This window comes from Boeremia exigua (genome assembly GCF_020726555.1).
Source record: "Boeremia exigua strain MPI-SDFR-AT-0100 chromosome Unknown C7974scaffold_12, whole genome shotgun sequence".
NCBI classification, from domain to species: Eukaryota; Fungi; Ascomycota; class Dothideomycetes; order Pleosporales; family Didymellaceae; genus Boeremia; species Boeremia exigua.
In genome coordinates, this window is record NW_025763529.1 from 19,614 (window position 1) to 40,674 (window position 21,061).

The 21,061-nt window shown below is 44.8% G+C and overlaps 7 protein-coding genes across 7 annotated transcripts; 3 read left to right on the forward strand and 4 right to left on the reverse strand.

Moving 5' to 3' along the window:
* Positions 1-4,638: 4,638 nt before the first annotated feature.
* C7974DRAFT_442811 (uncharacterized protein) lies at positions 4,639-6,488 on the forward strand (the record flags this gene model as incomplete). The annotated part of the gene is made up of 5 exons (XM_046145423.1): positions 4,639-4,804; positions 4,931-5,047; positions 5,158-5,367; positions 5,398-5,644; positions 5,699-6,488. 5 exons carry the CDS (start codon positions 4,639-4,641, stop codon positions 6,381-6,383), a joined length of 1,425 nt encoding a protein of 474 aa, XP_045992433.1. The 3' UTR covers positions 6,384-6,488.
* A 42-nt stretch (positions 6,489-6,530) lies between these two features.
* C7974DRAFT_294839 (uncharacterized protein) lies at positions 6,531-6,728 on the forward strand (the record flags this gene model as incomplete). Its single annotated transcript, XM_046137676.1, has 1 exon — positions 6,531-6,728. A coding segment is annotated over one exon (198 nt), but the record flags the coding sequence as incomplete, so codon positions are not given.
* Positions 6,729-7,088: 360 nt separating this feature from the next.
* On the reverse strand, positions 7,089-8,253 carry C7974DRAFT_54264 (uncharacterized protein). Its single transcript, XM_046146822.1, has 2 exons — positions 7,798-8,253; positions 7,089-7,747 (listed from the first exon to the last, which is right to left on the reverse strand). The coding sequence occupies exons 1-2, from the start codon at positions 8,182-8,184 to the stop codon at positions 7,136-7,138; spliced, it is 999 nt and encodes a 332-aa protein (XP_045992435.1). The 5' UTR covers positions 8,185-8,253; the 3' UTR covers positions 7,089-7,135.
* Positions 8,254-9,515: 1,262 nt separating this feature from the next.
* On the reverse strand, positions 9,516-10,718 carry C7974DRAFT_54269 (uncharacterized protein). The gene is made up of 2 exons (XM_046146823.1): positions 9,631-10,718; positions 9,516-9,579 (listed from the first exon to the last, which is right to left on the reverse strand). The coding sequence occupies exon 1, from the start codon at positions 10,598-10,600 to the stop codon at positions 9,653-9,655; it is 948 nt and encodes a 315-aa protein (XP_045992436.1). The 5' UTR covers positions 10,601-10,718; the 3' UTR covers positions 9,516-9,579; positions 9,631-9,652.
* Positions 10,719-13,638: 2,920 nt separating this feature from the next.
* Positions 13,639-14,997, reverse strand: C7974DRAFT_417018 (uncharacterized protein; the record flags this gene model as incomplete). Its single annotated transcript, XM_046144033.1, has 3 exons — positions 13,639-13,729; positions 13,785-14,469; positions 14,523-14,997. The coding sequence occupies 3 exons, from the start codon at positions 14,995-14,997 to the stop codon at positions 13,639-13,641; spliced, it is 1,251 nt and encodes a 416-aa protein (XP_045992437.1).
* Positions 14,998-17,167: 2,170 nt separating this feature from the next.
* On the forward strand, positions 17,168-18,050 carry C7974DRAFT_379742 (uncharacterized protein; the record flags this gene model as incomplete). Its single annotated transcript, XM_046140474.1, has 2 exons — positions 17,168-17,582; positions 17,641-18,050. The coding sequence occupies 2 exons, from the start codon at positions 17,168-17,170 to the stop codon at positions 18,048-18,050; spliced, it is 825 nt and encodes a 274-aa protein (XP_045992438.1).
* A 450-nt stretch (positions 18,051-18,500) lies between these two features.
* On the reverse strand, positions 18,501-20,335 carry C7974DRAFT_475267 (uncharacterized protein). Its single transcript, XM_046146640.1, has 3 exons — positions 19,446-20,335; positions 19,070-19,074; positions 18,501-18,937 (listed from the first exon to the last, which is right to left on the reverse strand). The coding sequence occupies exons 1-3, from the start codon at positions 20,214-20,216 to the stop codon at positions 18,775-18,777; spliced, it is 939 nt and encodes a 312-aa protein (XP_045992439.1). The 5' UTR covers positions 20,217-20,335; the 3' UTR covers positions 18,501-18,774.
* Positions 20,336-21,061: the final 726 nt, after the last annotated feature.

The following is a 21,061-nucleotide window of genomic DNA, read 5'->3' on the forward strand; positions in this document are numbered from 1 at the left end:
CAACCTACTAGTCACGATTTTTCGACTTGAGATTTTTCGATTTTGTCACAACCTACTAGGACACCCTGTGGCACAACCTACTAGTCACACCTATGGCACAACCTACTAGTTATAATATTTTAAGTCAAACTTTTTTAAGTTTGTTATAACCTACTAGGACACCTATAGCACAACCTACTAGTTACGCTTATGTTATAACCTACTAGTTACGCTTAATAGCATAACCTACTAGTTATGCTTAATAGCACAACCTACTAGTTATAATTTTTTAACTTAAGATTTTTTAATTTTATTATAACCTACTAGGACGCCTTATAGTATAACCTACTAGGACGCCTTATAGCATAACCTACTAGGACTAACCTATTTAACTTATAGTCTATTAAACTTATATTATAACCTACTAGAACTGCTTATATTATAACCTACTAGAACTACTTATAGTATAACCTACTAGAACCTCTTAACCTAGAAAGGCCTTTAAGGAATTTATAACTACTTACTTTCTACCTCTTCTACTTCTTTTATCCCCTTCTATAAGTGCTCTTTTTAGAAGCTACCTTATAAATAGGGAGAGAGGTATCCTATTTTTAACTAAGCTAGTAGCAGGCTTATACTTAGCAGCTTATAACTATAAGGCTACTTAACTACTTATATAACCTAGCTAGATAACTAAGTTATCTATAAAGGATTTAATCCTATGCACTATACAATTGCAATATACTAGCTAGTAACCCTAATTTTAATAAGGCTACTAATACTAATCTAGTAAGGTTCTAGGCTAAAGGCCTATTTATATCTAACTAGTATAGGCAGAAATTACCCTATTCTAGCATAGATTCTAACTTAGAGGTGTTTAGCTATAATCTAGTAGATAGTAGCTTTATAGCAATACCTAGTTAGATAGCTATAAAAACTAATTATTTAAAACTATAGTTCCTCTTATACTAAGTAGTATTACTATTAGGGCAAGGTTATTAGTAGGGTAAAACTAACCTATCTTATAATAGTCTAAACCTAGCTTATATTCCCTATTAGTAGGTAAATAATCTAACACTTACTAAATTCTGCTTTAGTATAATAAGAAGAGCTAATATTAAAGGATTAAAAAGTAATATTGCTATAAATACTTAGCTACTATAAGCTAGTTATCTCTATAGTAACTTTTCTAGCACCTCTAGCCTTAAATTTTAAGAGACTAAAGGATTAATAGGCTATACTTTTATAGTTTATATTTATACTAAAATTTAAAATTAAGAGGACTTTTACCCTTTTACTCTACTAAAGATTTCTATTCTTTATAAGTCTCTCTTAGGACACCTATGTTATAGTTTAACAGATATACTACCCTAGCTAAACTCTCTACCTAATAATATCTTTAACCTAGATTAGCCTATAAAGGACCTTAATACTAGAAGTTAGACTATAAGGTCTAGCTCTACTTTATTAAATAAGTAAAAAAATAATAAGGGTAGTAGTATTTTACTAGCACTAAAGCTCCTACCTATTCTATACCCCCTATATCTTTTTATAATGTTAAACTAGAGTTAAGCTTAATAGGGTCTTCTTTCCCTACTAATTTAGCTAAGCCTATTCCCTTAGCTATAGTTTTGCTAGATAGTAGATAGGGATAGTAGAAATCTTATTAATCTATTTATGCATATTACTAATTAAATAATAAGGTATTTAGCTACTTTAAGAGAGTTATAGTTACTCCTACTATTTACCTATGCTTAGTTAAATCTCTTTACTTTAATATTTAGAGCACTAGGTAGAAATTATATTATATTAATACTACTTTCTAGCTATTATAATGCTATGTTTTAATTAGATAGTTAGATTCCCCTTATCTATACTAGTTCTAAGTTAGTTATTAAGCATATACTAGATAGCTAAAGCCTACTAAGGGTGCTAGCATCCTAGCACTAAAAGGTGCCTACCTTATAGCTAGTACCCTTCTATACTAAAAGCATCTCCCTAAGGCCTAATATACCTAACCCTTAGAGCTAATCCTTTTCCTAAAGTTATAGATCTATTTTACTAACTTCTCTTATCTATATTATTCTATTAACTAGAAGCTTTTTACCTTAGAGACCTACTATAGTTATAAGTATAACCTAGTATAAAAACTATTTCTTTAAGTAGATTTTTAAGGCTTATTAAAAGTATACTAAATACTATAAAAGTATAGTACTTTTCTATTAAAGTTATACTTTAAGTAAAGCTTATAAGTACTATTTAATTAGTTCTTAAGAATAAATACTATTAGAGAAACTAAAGAGGTCTTATACTAAGGAGTATAGATATAATCTATCTAGCTTAAGAGTAAGAAGTAATAATAAGTAGTATAGAGTAGACTATCTAGCTTAAAGGTTAGATTAAGATCTAATATTATAGATTAATACTTAGGTTAAATATAAACTATAAGGGTTATATTCCTACTTGCTATATACTATAGAGAGTATAGTAGCTTACTAAGCCTAATATAAGCTTTATAAGCTAGGCTTACTAAGCTTAATATAAGCTATATAAGCTCTATATAGAACCTACTTTAGCTTAACTACTAAGAAGTAAGCTTATTATATAACTTATAATAAAACTATACTATATAAGAGAGCCTATATAATATTATACTAAGTATATTAGTACTATTAAGGTTATACTTTAAGTAAAGCTTATAAGCACTATTTAATTAGTTCTTAAGAATAAATACTATTAGGAAGTCTAAAGGAGGAGTTTATACTAAGAAGTATAGATATAATCTATCTATCTTAAGGGCAAGAGTAATAATAAGTAGTATAGAGTAGACTATCTAGCTTAAAGGTTAGATTAAGATCTAATATTATAGATTAATACTTAGGTTAAATATAAACTATAAGAGTTATATTCCTACTTACTATATACTTAGAGATATTCTATAGATATTCTAGTATTCTATAATATACTAATATTAGGACATATTATAATATTATAAGATTCTTAGAATAATATATAATTTATTCTATAGTAGTATTCTACTAAGGTTTTAGAATAGGAGGGGTTATATTATTATTAGTTATAAATACTAACCTTTTTAAAGAACTCTAGGCTATCCTTAAGTATTATTAATCCTTCTATCTTTTATCTTCTACTATATTCTATCTTAGGTTTATAATATATAGGTTAAATATAGTTTAGGGACTTAAAAATTTTTTAAACTTCTATAGAGCTATCTAATATATTAGATCTATAGTTATAGATAGCTATACTTATAATTATTAAGTTAACTTTATAGGTATATATATATATATTATATAAAAATAAGCTTATTATACCCTATATATAGCTCTACTATATAGCTACTAATTAAGCTTATAGGTTAGGTAGAGGAGCTTAAAGTCTTAAGAACTATAGCTAAGGTACTTAAGCTCTATAAGGCGTCTAGGCTACTTACTCTAACTAAGGTTATATAACCTATATATACTTTCCTTTATATTTAAGATATATATTATTTATAGTTATAGAGGATAGTAGTCTATCTAATAGATTACCTAAATATAAGCTTACCTACTTAATTATAATATAGCTTATATAATATATTATATTTTTAAAGCTCTTAGAAATTATTATATATAATTTATAATATATAAGTATTCTTAGAATATACTTTACTATAATATATATATAATAACTTTTATACTATAGATAGAGGGCCTTAGCTTATTTTATAAATTTTTTATAATATACCTCTATTTTTATACTTTATTAATAAAATTATTAAAAAAAAATTATATTTTTATATTATATCTAAGACTTACTACTATTAACTAGTAATAAATAAAAATACTAGAATTTCTTAGTTATTAGTAATTAGCTTATAAGAAAAGACTTTTTTTTTTTAAATAGTAGGCTAAGAATTTAAAAGATTTATTAAATAATATATATTTATTCTTTTACTTATATAAGATACTTTATACTATTATATTAGATTAAGTAGAGTAATAATATATTAGTTTTAAAGTAAAGTTTATTAATATTTAAGTATTAAGCTTAAGCTTTCTACTATATACTATTTAAAAACTAATAGCTAATTTAAAGTTATAAACTAAGTACTTAAAACTTATTAATATAAGTATATTAATTCTATATATATAAAAATTAAGTAAAATACTTAAATATTATAAAAATTTTAATAAGTAATACTTTAAATATTTTTACTAGCTTAACTTTATTCTTTACTAACTTAGGCTACTATCTTTATAGTAGTATATACTTTATTTAAAATATTACTTTTTTAATAGTACTTTTAAAAGAGGCTAAAGATTAAATACTTAAAGCTAATAAAATACTAAGTAGCTTTACTAACTAAAATAAATACTTAAAAATATAGCTTACTTAAGTATAGTAGAAGATAGTCTTCTAGGCTAATACTAGCTATTAATAAGTACTTAGATACTAAATTATAGATAAGGTTTAGGTATTAATATATACAAAGTATATAGACTAACCTTTAAAGAAACTAGATACTAAATTTATAACTGTACGTCTGCAGAGACGTTCGCGAGGCTGAGACATAGACGGCGCAGAGTTATTTCATTTCTCTCGAATTCTCTTCCATACCTCCTTGTCTCCGCAGTCTCTGGTGTTTTTTCTTCAGCTATGGCAATCACCCTATCCGATGACTCGTCTTGCAACGACATCTACACTGGCTTCTGGGTGAACCAAGCCTATGGCCCGCTCCGAGGTGCCTGTCTTACACTTAGCCACGAGGTTGGAGGTCTTTTAATTGCTTTCCTCGCGCTCTTTGTCACCGCTGCTTCAAGCAGTATTTGAAAGATCATTTCTTTCATGCTTCATACCACTTATGCGACCCCAACAATCCACCTGCAGGATGGCCTGCATCAACAAAGACAGATCCTTCTCCGAAATACTGCCTTGCCAATCGATACAGCTATTTCAATGTTATGGGCAAGCAAAGTCTGGTGGAACAGAGCCACAAATGCACGAAAAAGAACAATCCCAGTTGCCGCTCTGGGACTGGCGGTATCTGCGAAATTCGCAGCAGCAGGTGAGCACAATCTATGATATGATGACCATCGTTAATCGATAGAGCTACAGGTGTATTCTCGTCCAGATTGTTGACCAACTCAACTAGTGAGGTGCTGATAGTTAGCCCAGACTGCGGTCAATTGCAGTGGGACAACTCTACTGACGATGTCAACTTTTTAAGCACGGTCGCGCCTCACATAAGTCGGATTGTACTTGAATCTTCAACATATGCGGCTCAATATTACAATCAAAAGAAAGGGGCGTGTTACATGTTCATATCACAGAGCTTACCTCATCAGGCGAATCCACATGCATCCTGCCCTTTTCAAGAGAAGATCTGTAAGCTTGCAAACGACAATCTACTTCTAGATACTAGTGGTATTGACTCTGTTGAGCATCTTGGTCTCAATGATGGTCCCCGGTTCACTGTCCACCATCGAATGCACTGTGCGCCACTGGAGACCAAGGGCTGTACAGAGACGGTAACTTTACAGGGCACGTCGTCGCGAAGCCTTGTGGGATATTTCTATGGCCCCAGAGATGGCCGAAACACTACCTTCATAATGGAAGTTCCGACTCACGAGAAGTTCATGAAGAGCGATGAGTATATCATGATGTAAGTGCCACAGGTGTGTCACAATTCTAATTTACAACGCTGACAGCTCAACAGCACTTGGGAATTTCACCTTAAATCGTCAAAGATAATCAGCGAGCTGTATCATCCTCACGCTGATGTGAGTCTTCACCTACTTGACGGGTTTGGAATACAGCATCTACAACGAACGGAAGATCCATGGTTTTCGGCCACGATGCGCCCTTCGGACAGAATCGCAGGAGGATCTGATGAAGATCTGGATGGCATTCCGATATTTCTGTCTGATATCCCTGGTGCTGTGGTGGGTTGTGCTTCACAGGCCTACTTCTGCAACCCCGACTTGCCCACTGACGTTGGCTGCGTCGACCAGCACACACAGCGTCTTGGAGCAGACCAAGAGACTGAGTCAGACGTATTGCCCTCAATATGGCCAGATGAAAAGGACCAGACCATGATCAGACCTATTTTGAGCTTTCTCAGTACCGGTTTGCTTTTCAAACTGCCCACAAAGCCATCATTGCTTGCGAGACAGTCCCTCGTCGCCGATGCACAAGTGGCTGCGTTGCCCGTCGATCAGTGGCAGATTGAACAAGAGAACTATTTCAAGGCAAGCCTAGCCCTCATGCAGTTTACGACGTTGGATTTTGCCAAGGGTTCATGGATGGGCGGGGGCAGATTCTGTGGGTCTGAAGACCACTGCCAAAGAGGCTGTCATAGTCAGGCATATGCACCACTACCCAATATGACGGCGGAACGTTAAGCTAACTATCCACAGAAAGTGATGTCCTCAAGATACTATAGCTTCAGCGCCTGGTCGCTTGGCGCTGTGCTCATCGGAGGCGGCTTGACAATGCTGATCGGTACCTTTCTCGAAGACATCATCAGCCTCTTGCTGAGATTTCCAGCGCTTTCATCCAAGAAACTCGCATACGCACATTCAGCATGGCTCGCCGAATCTACCTTACAATTACACCGTCTAGCCCACGAGAATCTCGGTCTTGGAAGCTGGAAAAGAACAGAGGAAGCCATTCCTGTAACGCATTTAGACGTCGCTCTTGCTGTGCTTGATGTCACAGATCCAAAACATGCTCGTATGGTGGTCCCGAGCGAGGAGTTAGAGAACTTGAGCCCGTTGCAGAGGGACGCAAATATTCGTGCGAGAGTGAAATACAAGCGTGTGCCCAGTAGTGCACAGCTTTGAGCATCCATGTTGTAACGAGCCCTGGGTACATCAACAAAAACAAAGACGTCGCAGCGGAGGAGCGCTTATTGCTCACAGCTAGACCAGCTTACGCCGGCTTCTCGCGCAGCAGGCAGGAGGAGAAGATAATTAGTCTATTATTTGCTAACGCTCCACTGTTTTCGGTCATCTAGTGGGCATGGTTACTCAGAACTCAGTGCAGTACCCATGTGCTAATCATCAATCACGTAAAAGTATCAAAGAGATACTTAGTATAAAAAGTAACACTGTATTAGCTAGCTACTCTGTCGACTAGCGATGTGAATAATGTTCTACTTGGGCATAACTTGAACATCAAGCGTGAGTGACGAGCTTGACGAAGCAGGAGTTATAATAACTTGATAGTTCCCAACCTCAGCCTCTGTAAAGTAATACGGCTTGGACGGCTCATCATGGAAGGTCCAAACGCTATCAGTGCCGTTCAGGAGCTTAAGATCCGCGGTCGTTGAAGTCATGTAGCTCGGGCGAGTGCCGATTCCTGGTCCAACTTGGGTGGGAACATGAATCCGAACCCCAAAACATTTGCCGTTCGGTAGTCTGTAAGACATCCAGCCATCGTAGAAGCCCATGATGCCCCCACTAACAACCCAGCTCATCCAGTATGACCAAGACAGGGATGCTGGATCGTTCGTGCGCAATGGCTGGCTTTGAGGAGACTGTGACTTCGTGACTAGCCAGCTGTCAAAAAGATGCCAACCATTCAGTGTCAGCTCTTGGCCGGGGACAGCATTGGTGATGGTAATGCTGTAGGGGGCATTGTTTGAAGCGAACAGGGCGACCGGCCTACTGAAAAAATCCAGTGGAGTGTCTACAGCATTGCTCGTTGCGGCACCCTTAGCGGCGGTTGCCTCGTCAGACACGGGTAATTTGGGACCGCCACTGATCTATCATTGCAATTCAGCTGAAGGGTTGGATCTGCGGCTATGAGACTTACATTCACTAGCGCGATGATGCCGTCGAGCGCAAGTTCAATATCTCTAGCAGCAGTAGTTCCTTCCGTGGCCAAGCTCCTGCCAGCCCAGGCCCTAACAGTTGCAATCCACAATTCTGAAGCGCTTTCGAAGAGATCCCTCCAAATCTCGCGGCCAGTAGGCAATAATTGAGTAAGCCCTTCGCCGGGTTTCGTGTAGCCATTGAAGATGAGGCCTTCGTCGATTGCTTGGATGACATGAGCCTCTCCCTGCCTCAGCTTCTGAGCTAAGAGCCGAACGGCGACGTTGGAAGGCTGGTTCCCTAGGGGCGGATTGAAGTAGAATGTTCTTGGGTCGTGCGCCACGGCAGCGAACCACTTATCAGGCGTGTGCATGATGAAGGTTCTCATGGTGAAGATGATATCGATCGAGGTCGGGTATTGGAAAAGTATCTCAAGATCAAGCTTGATGGTTTCGGTCGAGCGCTGTCTTCTTGTGTGGACAATCGCCGCTTATATACATAAATCAGAGGCTTTAGCGTGTCTGGTTTCGTTTGACATATGCATGCGCATCTTCATGTCTCTGTCCTGATGATCTAGCCAAGCAGATCCAAGTGTTAGTCTAATCTTCAGAGAACGCAAGCCACCATGGTTGTGACTTAAAGCTGCTATACACATGATCGCTGTAATTACTGTTCCCGGCCTCGCTGTGATACAGATGCGGCATATTGGAAGCTGAGAATGTAACGCTGAGATTTAACAACACCAACGGAGCATCAACCGCTCTAATCCTGTGGTCACCATATATCACTTTAATGCACAGCCTCTTGCCACATACGGTGAGCCACGCGGCATTCAGCAGTACCTGTCGTGCAGGCCTAAATTGCATGGCAGAACAGGTACCGTCAGCTGCCAAGTGGCTCATCGCATGCGATGGGAGGCTATACTAGAACAAATTGGCACCGGAGTATTGTGATCCCATAGAGTTCAGATTTCAAGGCTGGCTGAGTCGCGGCATTGTGGTTGTGCGAGTGTGGTGTGGCAGTCTTACTTTACAGGCTGAACTAAAGGCTATTGGTGGGCTTCATGTTCTGGGCGCGATCGTCATTCGGGGCGAGCTGAGAGTCCTGCCCCGTCGAATAGGATTGGCTAGCTCTCTGCATGTACTGCATTTGCAAAGTATTGTTTTCCTATTTAGCAAAGAACTATTCTTAATTCGTCAAGCCGAGTCTCGTTACAGAACAATGTCAAACGCGAAATGGCAGGGACAAGAAATGGAGATTAGATGATCATGCTGTGGAGCGTGACTTATGTAAGCAGGACTCTTGGCAAGCCATCAAGTGAATACTGGGCGCTCGGCGCTCCCCGCCCTCAAAGACCACAATTCTCTTGCCTCGCCGCCCACTGCGACGTGCCCCTCACAACGGTCGGAGCCTGCAAGAGTCCCGTGTTCTGCTCATTGGACCTCTGTTGGGCCTTCAGGCTTCTGCAACCCCGAGACGACGATCGCGCGAGCGCAATCGAAACCTCCTCAAGCGTGGTCAAAGTGCACAGAGGATCTGCACGTGAGGAGAGACGAGAGACTCTTACGCTCCTCAGCTGTTACCACCTGCCGTTGAGACACGAAGTCTTGTTACCAATCCATTGTTCTCTTTGAAAACAAGGATTTTCAACGATAGCTTTCGCCGGTGCCCTGGCGGAAAGTTCTATTCGTAACATACTTCCAATAAGCACACCAACCCGCGTGATGTCTTCCCGACTTAGAACCTCGCGTCTCTCTCCATCAAAATACATTTCCTCTCGCTACTGTTCCTCATGTCAGCGAAATAAAAGACTGGAGTGCACAGAATTGAATACCTAAAGTGTAAGGGCCAAATGTTCAACAGGGATCCAAAAGTAGTTGAAAACCCTTCGTAGTTGAACATAGGACCGTCTTCCTATATTCGGGAACCCGAAGATATTGAACAAACCGGAACAGGGCCTTGATTGATTTCAAAAGCGTGTACAGTTTCTGCAGATCGCTTGTATCACCGATTTCTCCAAAGCTAAGAATCTTGGTGTTCTCTGAACCATCGATCGCGAAGTACAAGAACCATCGATCACCGAGAACCATGAGCATGGGAATAGGAAGTGAAACCACGGATTTTTCGCCTGAGAAATGGCGCAAGCGTTTGAAAAGAGCCATCGCACAGAGTGTGAGTTGTGCAAAACCTTGGGCATGATCGCCATTGCGTCGTTTGGTTTCGATGGGAATAACCATTGGGCACTCCCTGTAGTCTTGATCTTCGGAAATGACATGGTTGATGCTCGGGTGCTGAGGATTGAGAAGCCTGATAATCAGACCTCCGTCGCTATCACCGGGTTGCCACCGCACTGCGAAGTCCACGAGCTTAGGCTGCGTGTTTTCAGTAGGGAGGTATTGGGTCTGTGGTTTGAGCTGGGCGACACCTTCGACAACCAGGTTTGCAAAGGCGGCCTGGGCTTGATCCAATAGCTTGAAGTGCACAGAATAGTTCCAGCAATTCTCAAGTGAACCCTTATTACTCATGCTTCGAGATGCGACCAGGACTTGCATCATGTTCGTGAATTCAAGCTTGAGGTTGAAATATTCCATATGGTTTGGCTGTTTGGTAAAGACTGTGAGTTCGTTGAAATCGTCATCATCAACCAACTTGATATGCGCCCTGACCTCCAAGGAGTCCTTGAATTCTTGAGGAATAAAATTCGCACGTCGGCGGATTTTCTCGAGCTCGGAAATAAGTCTATGGAGCAGGGGCGGAAAGTCAGGTATTTCCGGATGTTCCGTGAGCTTTGCGCCTCGGGGCATTGTCTTGAGGTCAGATATGCAGTGGATAGAGACTGATTTTGATGTGGAGGGGCAGATCTGCGGGTCGAGTCGCTGAGAGGACCTGGTCGTTTGGGAATTGAGCTGCGAAGCTTCATCTCCACTTTGGAACTGTTCCCAATTGTGCTTGGTGCTCCAGCTTTGGCGGGGGCCGATTTGATGCTCGCTGTTGAGGGGAGTGGGCCTGCCACAGCACTTTCCGTTTCCTGGAAAACCAATTTAGCCTTGCGGCCTCAATCCTTGCTGACTTCTTGATGAATGTATCCAGTTGTGACAAACTCGAAAGGTAGCCTGAGTGTGCAGTATACATGGCTGCATCTGTCGCATTTGTGGACTCTGAACTGTCATGGCTGACAGCCTGGCTGGTGTGATCGCTGTTGTTGACCCAGGATGTGTCGTCAAGAGCCCAAGGCTCTTGAAGCTGCCCGCAAGTGCGTTGATGTCAGGTGCAATGTGCGCATTGCCGGCGCGCTGAGGTATCTTTGACGGCATGACTGCGGCGGCGGCGGCTTCAGATGGCAGACTGATGTCGTGTAACCAAGCGTAGAAATCGCGGTCAGAGACCCAACAACCCTCGTCAGGTAGCCTTCGCAAGCTGGCTAAACTTGGGGGACCTGTTAGCATGAGTGCGCACAAGTCATTGTGGTGAGACGGTGAGCGCATGATGGGCGGGCTGGCGGGACTATATACAAGGCAGAATGAGGTCGCAAGTGAAATAATCCAGTGCAAGTGACGCGGTGCTTCGTCCATAAACAAGGTCAGAAGTGAAGGTTCCGTTGTGTTGTTCTTAGTGTACCGAATGCCAAGACATTGGTGCCGATGGCCGGCTTAGATAGCGATGGGAGGTCGCGATCAGATAGACATGCCGCACAAGATACAACAGGTTGCGTAGACACAATTATTCGAGCTCGGAAGGCTCAGTGGGAAGCTGTATAGCGGGCATTCTGGAGGCAGTCGCGGCGGCAGATGGTACCCACCTGAGCTCGTTCCAAGTGAGGATCCTGATCCTCTACCCAACAAGGCCGGCAAATTGCCAATTAGTCGAATCGTTGTCGTCGCTATTGTCACGACTGCGACTGCTGATTTTGATGACCACGCCCGGCGACTCAGCATTTGTAGGCGGTATGCTGGCTCGAGACACGACACTGGCGTCTTGTCATTTCCAAAGCCGCTTAGCGGGTCTGTCTGAAGATTTACACAACGAGAGTACGACCAGGGACATGTATGCAGAGGGGCAGAAGTGAAGAAATGTAAAATATCCAGGGCTTATATCCGATTCGTATGCTTGTTGACCTGTGCAAACTACAACACATAGAGTTGCATACCTGACAACCCTGCGCTCTTAACTGGTAGGTGATGCTGCTATCATACTGGACTATTGAAGGATCTCGAAACAATCACAAATTTGAGACCTGATGACCTTCGCAGCTACAGCCTAGCAACGGCAACAATCACCAACCCCAACACAGTCCACTTCCAAAGTCCAATCTTAGCACCCAACTGCACTCCTACACTTTTTCCTGGCCAGTCCAGACTCGCAGCCCAAAGAAGCACATCATGTTCGCCGTTATCCTCTGCTTTCTTCTTCGTGCAGTCCAACGACAGTTTTGTGTCCTGGAATGTACCGTTGAAAGCGCAGTAGTAGTAGCATGACTGTGCCGCAGGACCGCCGTTGTAGTTTTGTATCGCGTTGGAGGTTTGGTTGGGGCAGCAGGATTGGACGACTGATGCAAAATCGGAGATGGGACCGATGGCAATGTAGGCTGAGCCAACGACCTTCAACGGAGGAGAATTGCCGTTGCCATGCGCCCTACAGGGGTCGGTGGAGTTCGAGTTCCAGGTAGAGGTGTAGTTGGCACTCAAAGTTGTCTGAGTCCCGAATTGAAAAGCCATTGTGTTGCGTGCACAAGAGCTTACGGAGGACAAGACATCGAGGGCATGCCGAGCGCTTTCTAGGGTTGGCCTAAGATTGTAAGGCCGCTACCTAAGCTCGTATCAGAATGGATCGCACTCATATAGCAGTAGGCACCTTACCTGATCAAGCCCAGCTGCCTCGGGTCAGCCGAGCCGGATCATAGCTTCACGCTGTTATGACCGGGCTCGACTCATGCCTAGCCCGGATTGTGAGGATGTTTGTCTACAAATCGATAGCTGAGGGAAGATCCTTGGCAGTCTGGTCGAAGCTCCTGTCATCAAGTACCCGAAAAGCTTGATTCTGTGGCCATGTACTAATAGGGGGGCGATGAAAAGCTTGATTTCTTGGCCGTACACTTGAAGGGGTCGGACCGTTGTGGGTTTCTCTCAACGAATTACAGTCATAGTTTGCTCGTTTTGGACCCACAGATACCCGCTCCCTGCGACAACGGCGTGTCCCATGCAAGCATGATGAAGTTGCAGGTAAGAGGGCGACCAGCAATCGTAGTCATTCGTTCGGCACAGTGACATTTAAATTCGGCTTGCGTCGTTCCAGACACAAGAAGGGATCGCGCACCGGGATCGACACGTAGGTCTGGTTAAGTTTTCAAGGGCACGTGCGCGGCCTCAGCCGTGTCGCCTCGACAATGGCTCTGCATCACCAACTCACTTGCCAACAACGACGCAGTCGTATTTTAACCAGACTTCGCAGACATGTCGAGCAATAAGGTAGTAGCGACCAGGCTCAGTACCGCATGCGAGGCCGGTGACGCGCCGATTCCTCCGCCGGAAGACTGTGTCGGCCTTCATCTTTGTGCCCGTTGTCCTAGAACTCCGACACGCCAAACACCCCTTAGAGCGCATCGCCGGCAGTGCTGACAGAGAGTTTTGACGGCCTTTAAGATCCCACCTCAGAGCGTGCAGCCTTTGGGTGAATGCCTTGCTACGGGCACCCTACATCATATTCCATGAAATTCGATCTTATCAATCACAGAAAAGATTTCAATGATATTTGTTTAGACGGCGAAGCAATCGAGCACTCTTTTCATAATGAAGATGATGTTTGTCTATGGATAAACCAAATTTCTTCGTGAATCTTGGTACAATTAAGTCCCGACCGTAAGCCTATCCGTACCAGGCAGTATCTCTATATTGATTGGCGGGTCAGAGATAAATACAACGAGGACGGCGGAGAACCTGTCAGGACGTTAGCAGCCATGTTGGGGTTATCAAGCACAATTCTCATGCTTACGCTGCGGTGGCTGCAAATATCTCTGTTCTTGAGGAGGTACCTTGGGTCAGGAATATTAGGAGGATGGCGAAGATTACCGCAAAGCCAGTAATGCACAGGAGGAGATCGCGCGTGCCTGATAACTGCGAAAGAACAGCGATGGCGATAATGGGTGTCAAGCTCGCAATGACTGTAGATAGAGCTGAGGTGAACCGAAAAGCAGTTGCCTCTGAGACCGTCTCCAGGGTCTCAGGATCTCTGCGTTGTCTTGGGGCGTTCGGCTTTTCTCTGTCCTGCAGAGCTTCAGGATCTTGTTGCTGAGCTTCGAGGTTGCGCAACTCGAGTTCGATCGGTGGCTTGGATGGATTCTTTGCCCTTGGGGCATCTCGAAGTCTCCAGTACAGAGGCATGAGATTATATACGATCCACTTCGTAAGCCCATCGGTCTTCCCCTCTGGATGGGTGACGACCAGATCCTTTCCAAACTCAGTTGAAGGTTTTGCTTGGAACAACGCTGTAAGAACAGAGCGCACATGGCTTCGAAGGGAGTTTTCCTCTTCGGGTTCGCCCCAGGTCGTATCTATTCCTGTGCGAGTTAAAACCTCCAGATCTTTGTCGCTGCCAATCCACTTGCGAAGCGAACGCATGTTATGAGGTTCTGGGTTCGGGAGAGCTGATACTTGAGAATGTTGAAGCAACGTATCATCTATATAGACGACCATTAGAAGATGAATCGCGATGAGCTGCAAGTCCACTTACTATAGCTCTTCAGTAACTCGCGCAGTTCAAGCAGCATATGTTGATACCTTTGGTCCTCTGGGTTGTCGCCTCTAACAATCGTATCGTAACGTTCCATGTCGATCAACTGCTCATCCTCCATCTTCAAGATATCTTCTCGTAAGATGTCTAGCTGCACCTTGAAAAAGAGCAAGTTCCTCATGTTCAAATCCCTGAACCTTGGGAAGGCAGCAAACGAAGGTACCTCCGCCATAATATCAGCAAGACGCGGCCATCCATGGCGATCTTTAGGCTGGTATGGTTCTGATAGGCTCCTGGGGAGGGTTGAGACTGAAGACTGTGCGGTACTTCTTGGGAGCGACGATTGTGGACCGCAGGAATCCCTGCGCTGTTCGAAGTTCTCTGCCATCGTGGGACTTGGTCGTGGCGAATCGAAGTCAATAGCAGTGGTCTCGCTCGATCGTGCACTCGAGCCGGACTGCCGTGAGGAGGCCATGGTGTTCATTAGTCGTCAGTGCTGTTCCCACCAGAGCAAGCTAGAGTAAGATATAAGAGAAATGAACGTCGGCATGATAGTCGATGTTCTAGATGATCAGCCGTTCTTGCAATCAGCTTGCGACTCGTCGCCTGCCTCGAGGTGCATGCAGCAAGAGGGGTCTGCATCTTCAGCTGCATGCCGATGCAGCATGCAAGCAGAAAACCTCCAATCGCGCGACCGCAATGGAAGTCATCTTTGAAGTATCGAACTGCATCCGCATGAACGACCGACAGAAGGCGCAAGCGGATGCCGGTGAGATGCTCACGGTCTGGTCAGGAATGTAAGCATCTCCGCTTTCACCTGGGTTTGACCGTTTTGCTACTGCTATGAGATGATAAGGAGCCCTTCTTCCTTGGATTTGCACATCATCTTTTCACTGTTAACACCCAAGTGCGCACGAGCGAGCTGGTCGCCTCTCGGCTCTCATTGTCCAAGACAGCAACAAGGTCCAGTAGCGTCTCATCATACTTTTGCAGCTGCAATACTCGACCTCCGCGATGAGATGGGCGGCTCGCGAGGCGATCATAACTTCTGTGTAGGAACGAGACGAAGCTGAGTCGAATATACCGGCATCTTCGCGCGATCGAAGTGTGGTAAATTTACTCGTAGCGGGCTCGGTGGGGCAGGTGTCTACCGTAAGTCTCTGAGGCTCTGCGAATGTGGGAGCTACTGACATTTTCGATGAATGTCTGTCATATTTTCGCATCCTGTTCAGATTCCACGCCTTCGCTTGCACTCTTGGGGCTGTGTCTCACCGTTCGCGGCAACACGACTGCGCCTTGCTGACATGCATGTCAGATTGAACCCTGTAGCTGCGACACCAGGGCGCCAGCCCTCTACCCAACCCGTCAGCTTTACGTTGCCCTGTTGCCTTGTTGTCTCGCGAGCTAAAGTCAGACGCGACAACGTGGAGGTGGGGGGCGACGTCCTACAGCGCCCGTGTTTAACCGCGCAGGAGCCCATTTACCTGGTAGCGCGCGCATACAACCCCCCAATCAGACTGAAATTCACAGGATCGATGCCACCCACAATCTTCCAGCACAATTCTACTGTCAGTTGTTTAGGAAGGCCATGTCACAGCGGGAAATGTTCAAGGCTCAAAGATTGGGCAGCACACACCCGAGCGGATAGGAATATGCATGGACTCCAGGTCGAGGCGATCCATACAGCTCCAGCAAATGCGTGCGCAGGTGTGATATTGGTTGTGTACGCTGATAAGCGTTGCAAATAACAAAAGCCCGCGAAACATTACTGGTGAGCCGCTGGACGAGCCCAGCTCGTTGCGGGCGTCTTCGCTTTACCACGCCCTGGTCACTTTACCGTCAGACCCCCGTGGCTGATCATCATCGCCCCCAAGTGTGTTCAGGCTTATCTCTGGCAAACACCTGTTCCCTACCGGGGTACGAGTGCCGCACCGGATTTTGCAGCGACCGCGGACTTCGCGAGCCGCTTTTGACCTCAGTATCCGGGTGGTGCTTAAGCGTTCACACACTGAAGGACGAATATTGATCTCGAGGGCGAACGCCTCGGGGCTGAGATCACGCACATGACTTTCCTACCGCGAGCCTTGGGGGCGGATGTGCACATATAATCCTATCGCTCTGACAACTCAACGGACATGCGCCGCCGGTTGCACGCTTCATTTTCGCGCCTTTCTGGTTCCACAGAACTCGACAACCACTGAGGCTACATTGTGCCGCGATGGCTGATTTCCAAGCGCAAAGTATTGGCCACTTATATCATAAGCATTGGCCATCAACTGACAGCTATTGACCAGGGGCTGTGCCGACTTCGCCTGATGGACTCCTCGCCGCGCCTTCGGTAAATCCGTTCGAGCTCTCTCAAAATCGATCAACATCTCCTGTTCCGTCGCATCGATCCTCGCAGTCACGCCAAACAATCGTCGAAGAATCGGAGGCGGATCCCGAGCTTAGAAAGACCCTTGAACGTCGACACCAGACATTCAAGCTTCGTCAGAAGCTGAGTCGCTGGATGTTCTTTAAAGGCTTTCTCAGCCCCAGGAAAGGCACGCAAAGCTTCGAGCAGCTTGTTGTAGTCAGTCAGCTAGATGTGCCTGATGATAGAGTAAGTGTTCTTGTTGAATCCTTGGTCGAGGCTAACCTGAAAGATGTTTGACCGTGAAGCATCGCCCTTCATTAAAGATGTCTGGATCTCGCCCAAGCACAATAGTAATGACTACCACAGGGCACGTTGCCTCCTCGACACCGGCTGCTTCCAGAGCAACATCGTCTCGAAAAGACTAGTTGAAGACCTGGGCTATACCGAGTCAGACTATGAGCCACTCAGTGAGACAGAAAGGTTTGGCAGTACCACACTGAGTGGGGAACATATAGCCTTTGAGGGTGTCATACGGCTGTCATGGCACAACAACACCAGTACGAACCGCTACCATCGTATGCGCTTTCTCGTGTCGACGTCGACACAGTGCGAGATGATAATTGGTGCTCGCTCGATCACCAAGTACCATCTTCTAAAAGAAATGGTACTAATGGCAGATTCAGCTGCTCCCAATGTCCAAGCAGGTTCGTTGCCACATACATAACCACCTGCTATCATAATACTAACATATTTACTTTAAAGATGCTGAATTGGTCGCTCTCAAAGACGAGTTATCCAAGCTGAAAGCCAGCGTCGGGAACTACACGACAGCCATCAACAAAGAAAAGGCCCTCCCAGAGGCCACACGCAACAAGAAGCTGATCGCACAGTACGAGAAGAAGCTGGCAGAGAAGCGGCACAAACGCCACGTGCAAGAGCTGAGAGTTGATGCACGCGATGCCGAGCTGCAGAACAAGTCGGAACAGGCCAAGAAACTAGCTGCAACGGCTGACGAGGAAGAGCGACAATGGAACGCGAAGCATCCACCGAAGAAGCCTGCGAACGCGTCAACACCGGTGTCATCGTCTGCAGGCTCGTCGACTCGACAGCCAGGACCTGTGCCTGTTAATCCAGCCAAGCAATCTACTCCCTCTCATCGCAAGCCCACATGATGCTTCTGCTGTTTAGTGAAAGCCATCCTGGACATGACGGCCCACATCGTTACGTTGAGTCAATCGTTTGAGTCTAGAAGTCCATTATCTCAGGGAGTTTAAGAAGGTCAACTGGTCTCACGACCACAGTGTCTAGAGTAACATGTTTGTTTTCATTTTTAGATTTAGGATAGCATATCGACTGTTAAGTTTTCTATTAAAGTTTTCAGAATATTGGGAGAAAGCCCCATACCACACTCATTTAAAAGCCGTCCTCGAGGAAGCTACAGTCTCTTCTTTCTCTCTATTCTCTCTCTCTCTCTTCTCTCTCTCTCTCCTCTCTCTCTCCTCTCTTCTTCTCCTCTCCTCTCTCTCTCTCTCTCCTCTCTCTCTCTTTCTGCTCTCTCTCTCTTTCTGCTCTCTCTCCTCTCTCTCTACCCTGCTACCCCCCCCCCCCCCCCCCCCTCTACTCTCTCTACTCTCCTCTCTATACTTCCCCCCCCTTAAATATACTTTTTCTCTTCTTTCTTTTTTACGCACTCTCTCTCTCTTCATATACTCTTACTTTATACTTTTACTCTACTCCCCTCTTCTATTCCTCTTCTATACCCTTCTCTCTACCCCTCTTCTTATACTCTCTCCTCGTAAAATATACTTCTTCTCTTCTTTCTCTTCTTACGCGCTCTTTCTCTTCTTATACTCTTACTTTGCACTTTTACTCTACTCTCTCCCCCCTTTTATACCTTTACCTTCTCTTCTCACTTTCTCTCTCTATCTTCCTACTTTCTTCCCCCTTCTTCCTACTACTCTCGCTCTCTCCTCTACCTCTCCCTTCTCTTCTTACTTCCTTCTTCTTTACTCTCTTTCCCTTTTTCTCTCTTCTTTGGGCCACGCTAGGTACCCTAAACCTATTTGCTAGTCTAGGCTAGATTAAATGCAGTCTCTAGAGCGTTAAAACTAATACAGGTGCTTATTAATAGGCGCTAACTACCCTCTATATTAGTATAATATACTATTATAGTTACAGATTAGGTACTTACACACCCTAATTAGCTAGATAGTTATAGGATGCGTGTGTGTAGGGCAAAGGGGAGAATTAGATTCTATATACAATAATAGTGCGGAGCCCTGTCAGGGGTAGAAAGACTAGATTCTCTATCCCCACACTACTACTCTATAGTATTGAGATAACCTACTGTCTAAGATTGACAAGCTCAACATAATATAGCTTTAAGCAGCTCTACTATAGTCCTATATATGCTAAAAATAAATTGTTTCAGTCAGTCCTGCGCGTCAAATTTGCCAAAACATTACTGCGCGTCTTCGTGCTCCAGATGTTGCCGTTCCTGCTGCTCCACTTCCACTCGTCTGAGACGCTGGTCTATCGCCGAACCCCGATCCCACTGTCGTGCTCACAGCAGCCGTACTCTGCACGTAGTCCTCCGCCTCCCAGACGCTCGTGCGATTAGTGCCACCGCACATTACGCTTGCATCTCCGGCACAAGGCGTGTTGCATTCGCCTTGATCCTCCGCCAGGGTACCATTATTTCTATCCCCGCAAAAGCAGAGATTTCCTTCCTTGACGCCGGCAATGGGGAATTTGATCTCCCAGCATTGCTGTTTGCACGTGTCCAACGTCTCGTCAGGCCGGCCGCCGAGGCCGGGGAACGTGAGGAAATCCAGAATCCAGGCTGATTCATTCTGACGGATTTTGAGCGAGCTCTTATCGTCGATGAAACAGCCTTTGTCTGTCCAGGTAGAGGGTGATGGAATAGGAGCCCGCGTGCTGTAAGTCCTTGCGGGAGCGTCGCTACGCGTCACTGGGATCTCCCAGCCGTCTTTGTTGGTGGTAAGGGCTGGGAAGGCAACGGTGAAAGTGCCTTCAAGCGGATCACTTCGGTACAACGTGGTAGTGTTGACGCTGTCGGCGAGATAATTGTTGGTCATGATGCAGTATCTCCCTCGGTACCAAGGCTTGCAGTCCAGGCCGACGGAAGGGTTCCAGGCAGAGAAGCGCTCAGGGTCAAGGGCGTACTTTCGCAGTGTCCATTCGCACGTCTGTTCAGTTTCGTCCTGGACTTCAAACCACGCTATGCAATCTGTAGTCTCACGGGGGTCGCCAAAGCCGCGTTGTCCGAGCGCGGACTGTGCGAGTGCCGCGAAGAATATAAAGACACTGCACCTCATGACTGCCCGTATAGTAGTCGTAGACAGTGAACAGTAAATGCGCCAATGAGAAGTATGCCAGTCGTATGTCGATTAGGATCGTTGCAGTGGTGCCTTTGCATGATACAACGTTAGGTGTGACAACGAGGTGCAAGTCTTACAAGCTCAAGGGCTGAAGCGTCTTTATGTGGGTCATCAGCCCTCTTCGAATTCTTGGGCACATAAGACCAAAATTGGCTTAGCCGTGCAAGGCTGTGTATCGAAAGACTCCATTAGGAAGGTGCACAACAACATTACTTGGTGTAGGACGCCGTAAAGCTTATTTACGCACGCTTACCCTATTATATTACAGTAAGATTCGCCGCTTTGCCGCTTTGCCGTACTAAAGAGATTAAGCGGGTCTCGCCGTATGCCAGTGCAACCAATAACTCGCCTCGTTAACTAGAATCTGCGTAATATGTACGGTCAAGTAGAGTAGATCAACATACATCGCGCTCGTCCTCTAGCGAGGAAGAGCTTTTTTATCAAAATAGAGAGAATTAAGGTACACACAAGTACGAATGTAGGCATTCTACGCAACCTGTAGCAGTGTTTTGAGAGAACCCGGGGTCTGCACAATCTGATGACGCCTGCGGACCCCACCCAAACTCACCCTCATGTTACTAGATAGCTATGTTATTACCCTTTTGTCTCTGACATACTGTTAGCACGACAGCTGAGTGACGTTCAAATCCAGGCTTCCGACAGATTTGACATGCTAGCTGTGGCTCAAGCAAGGGCGGTCGTCTGACGTGCCGACAACGCCCCAAAACTCCCTTCATCATACCATAGCGCGCGCATGGGGTTTTTGAAATCCGCTATATCAA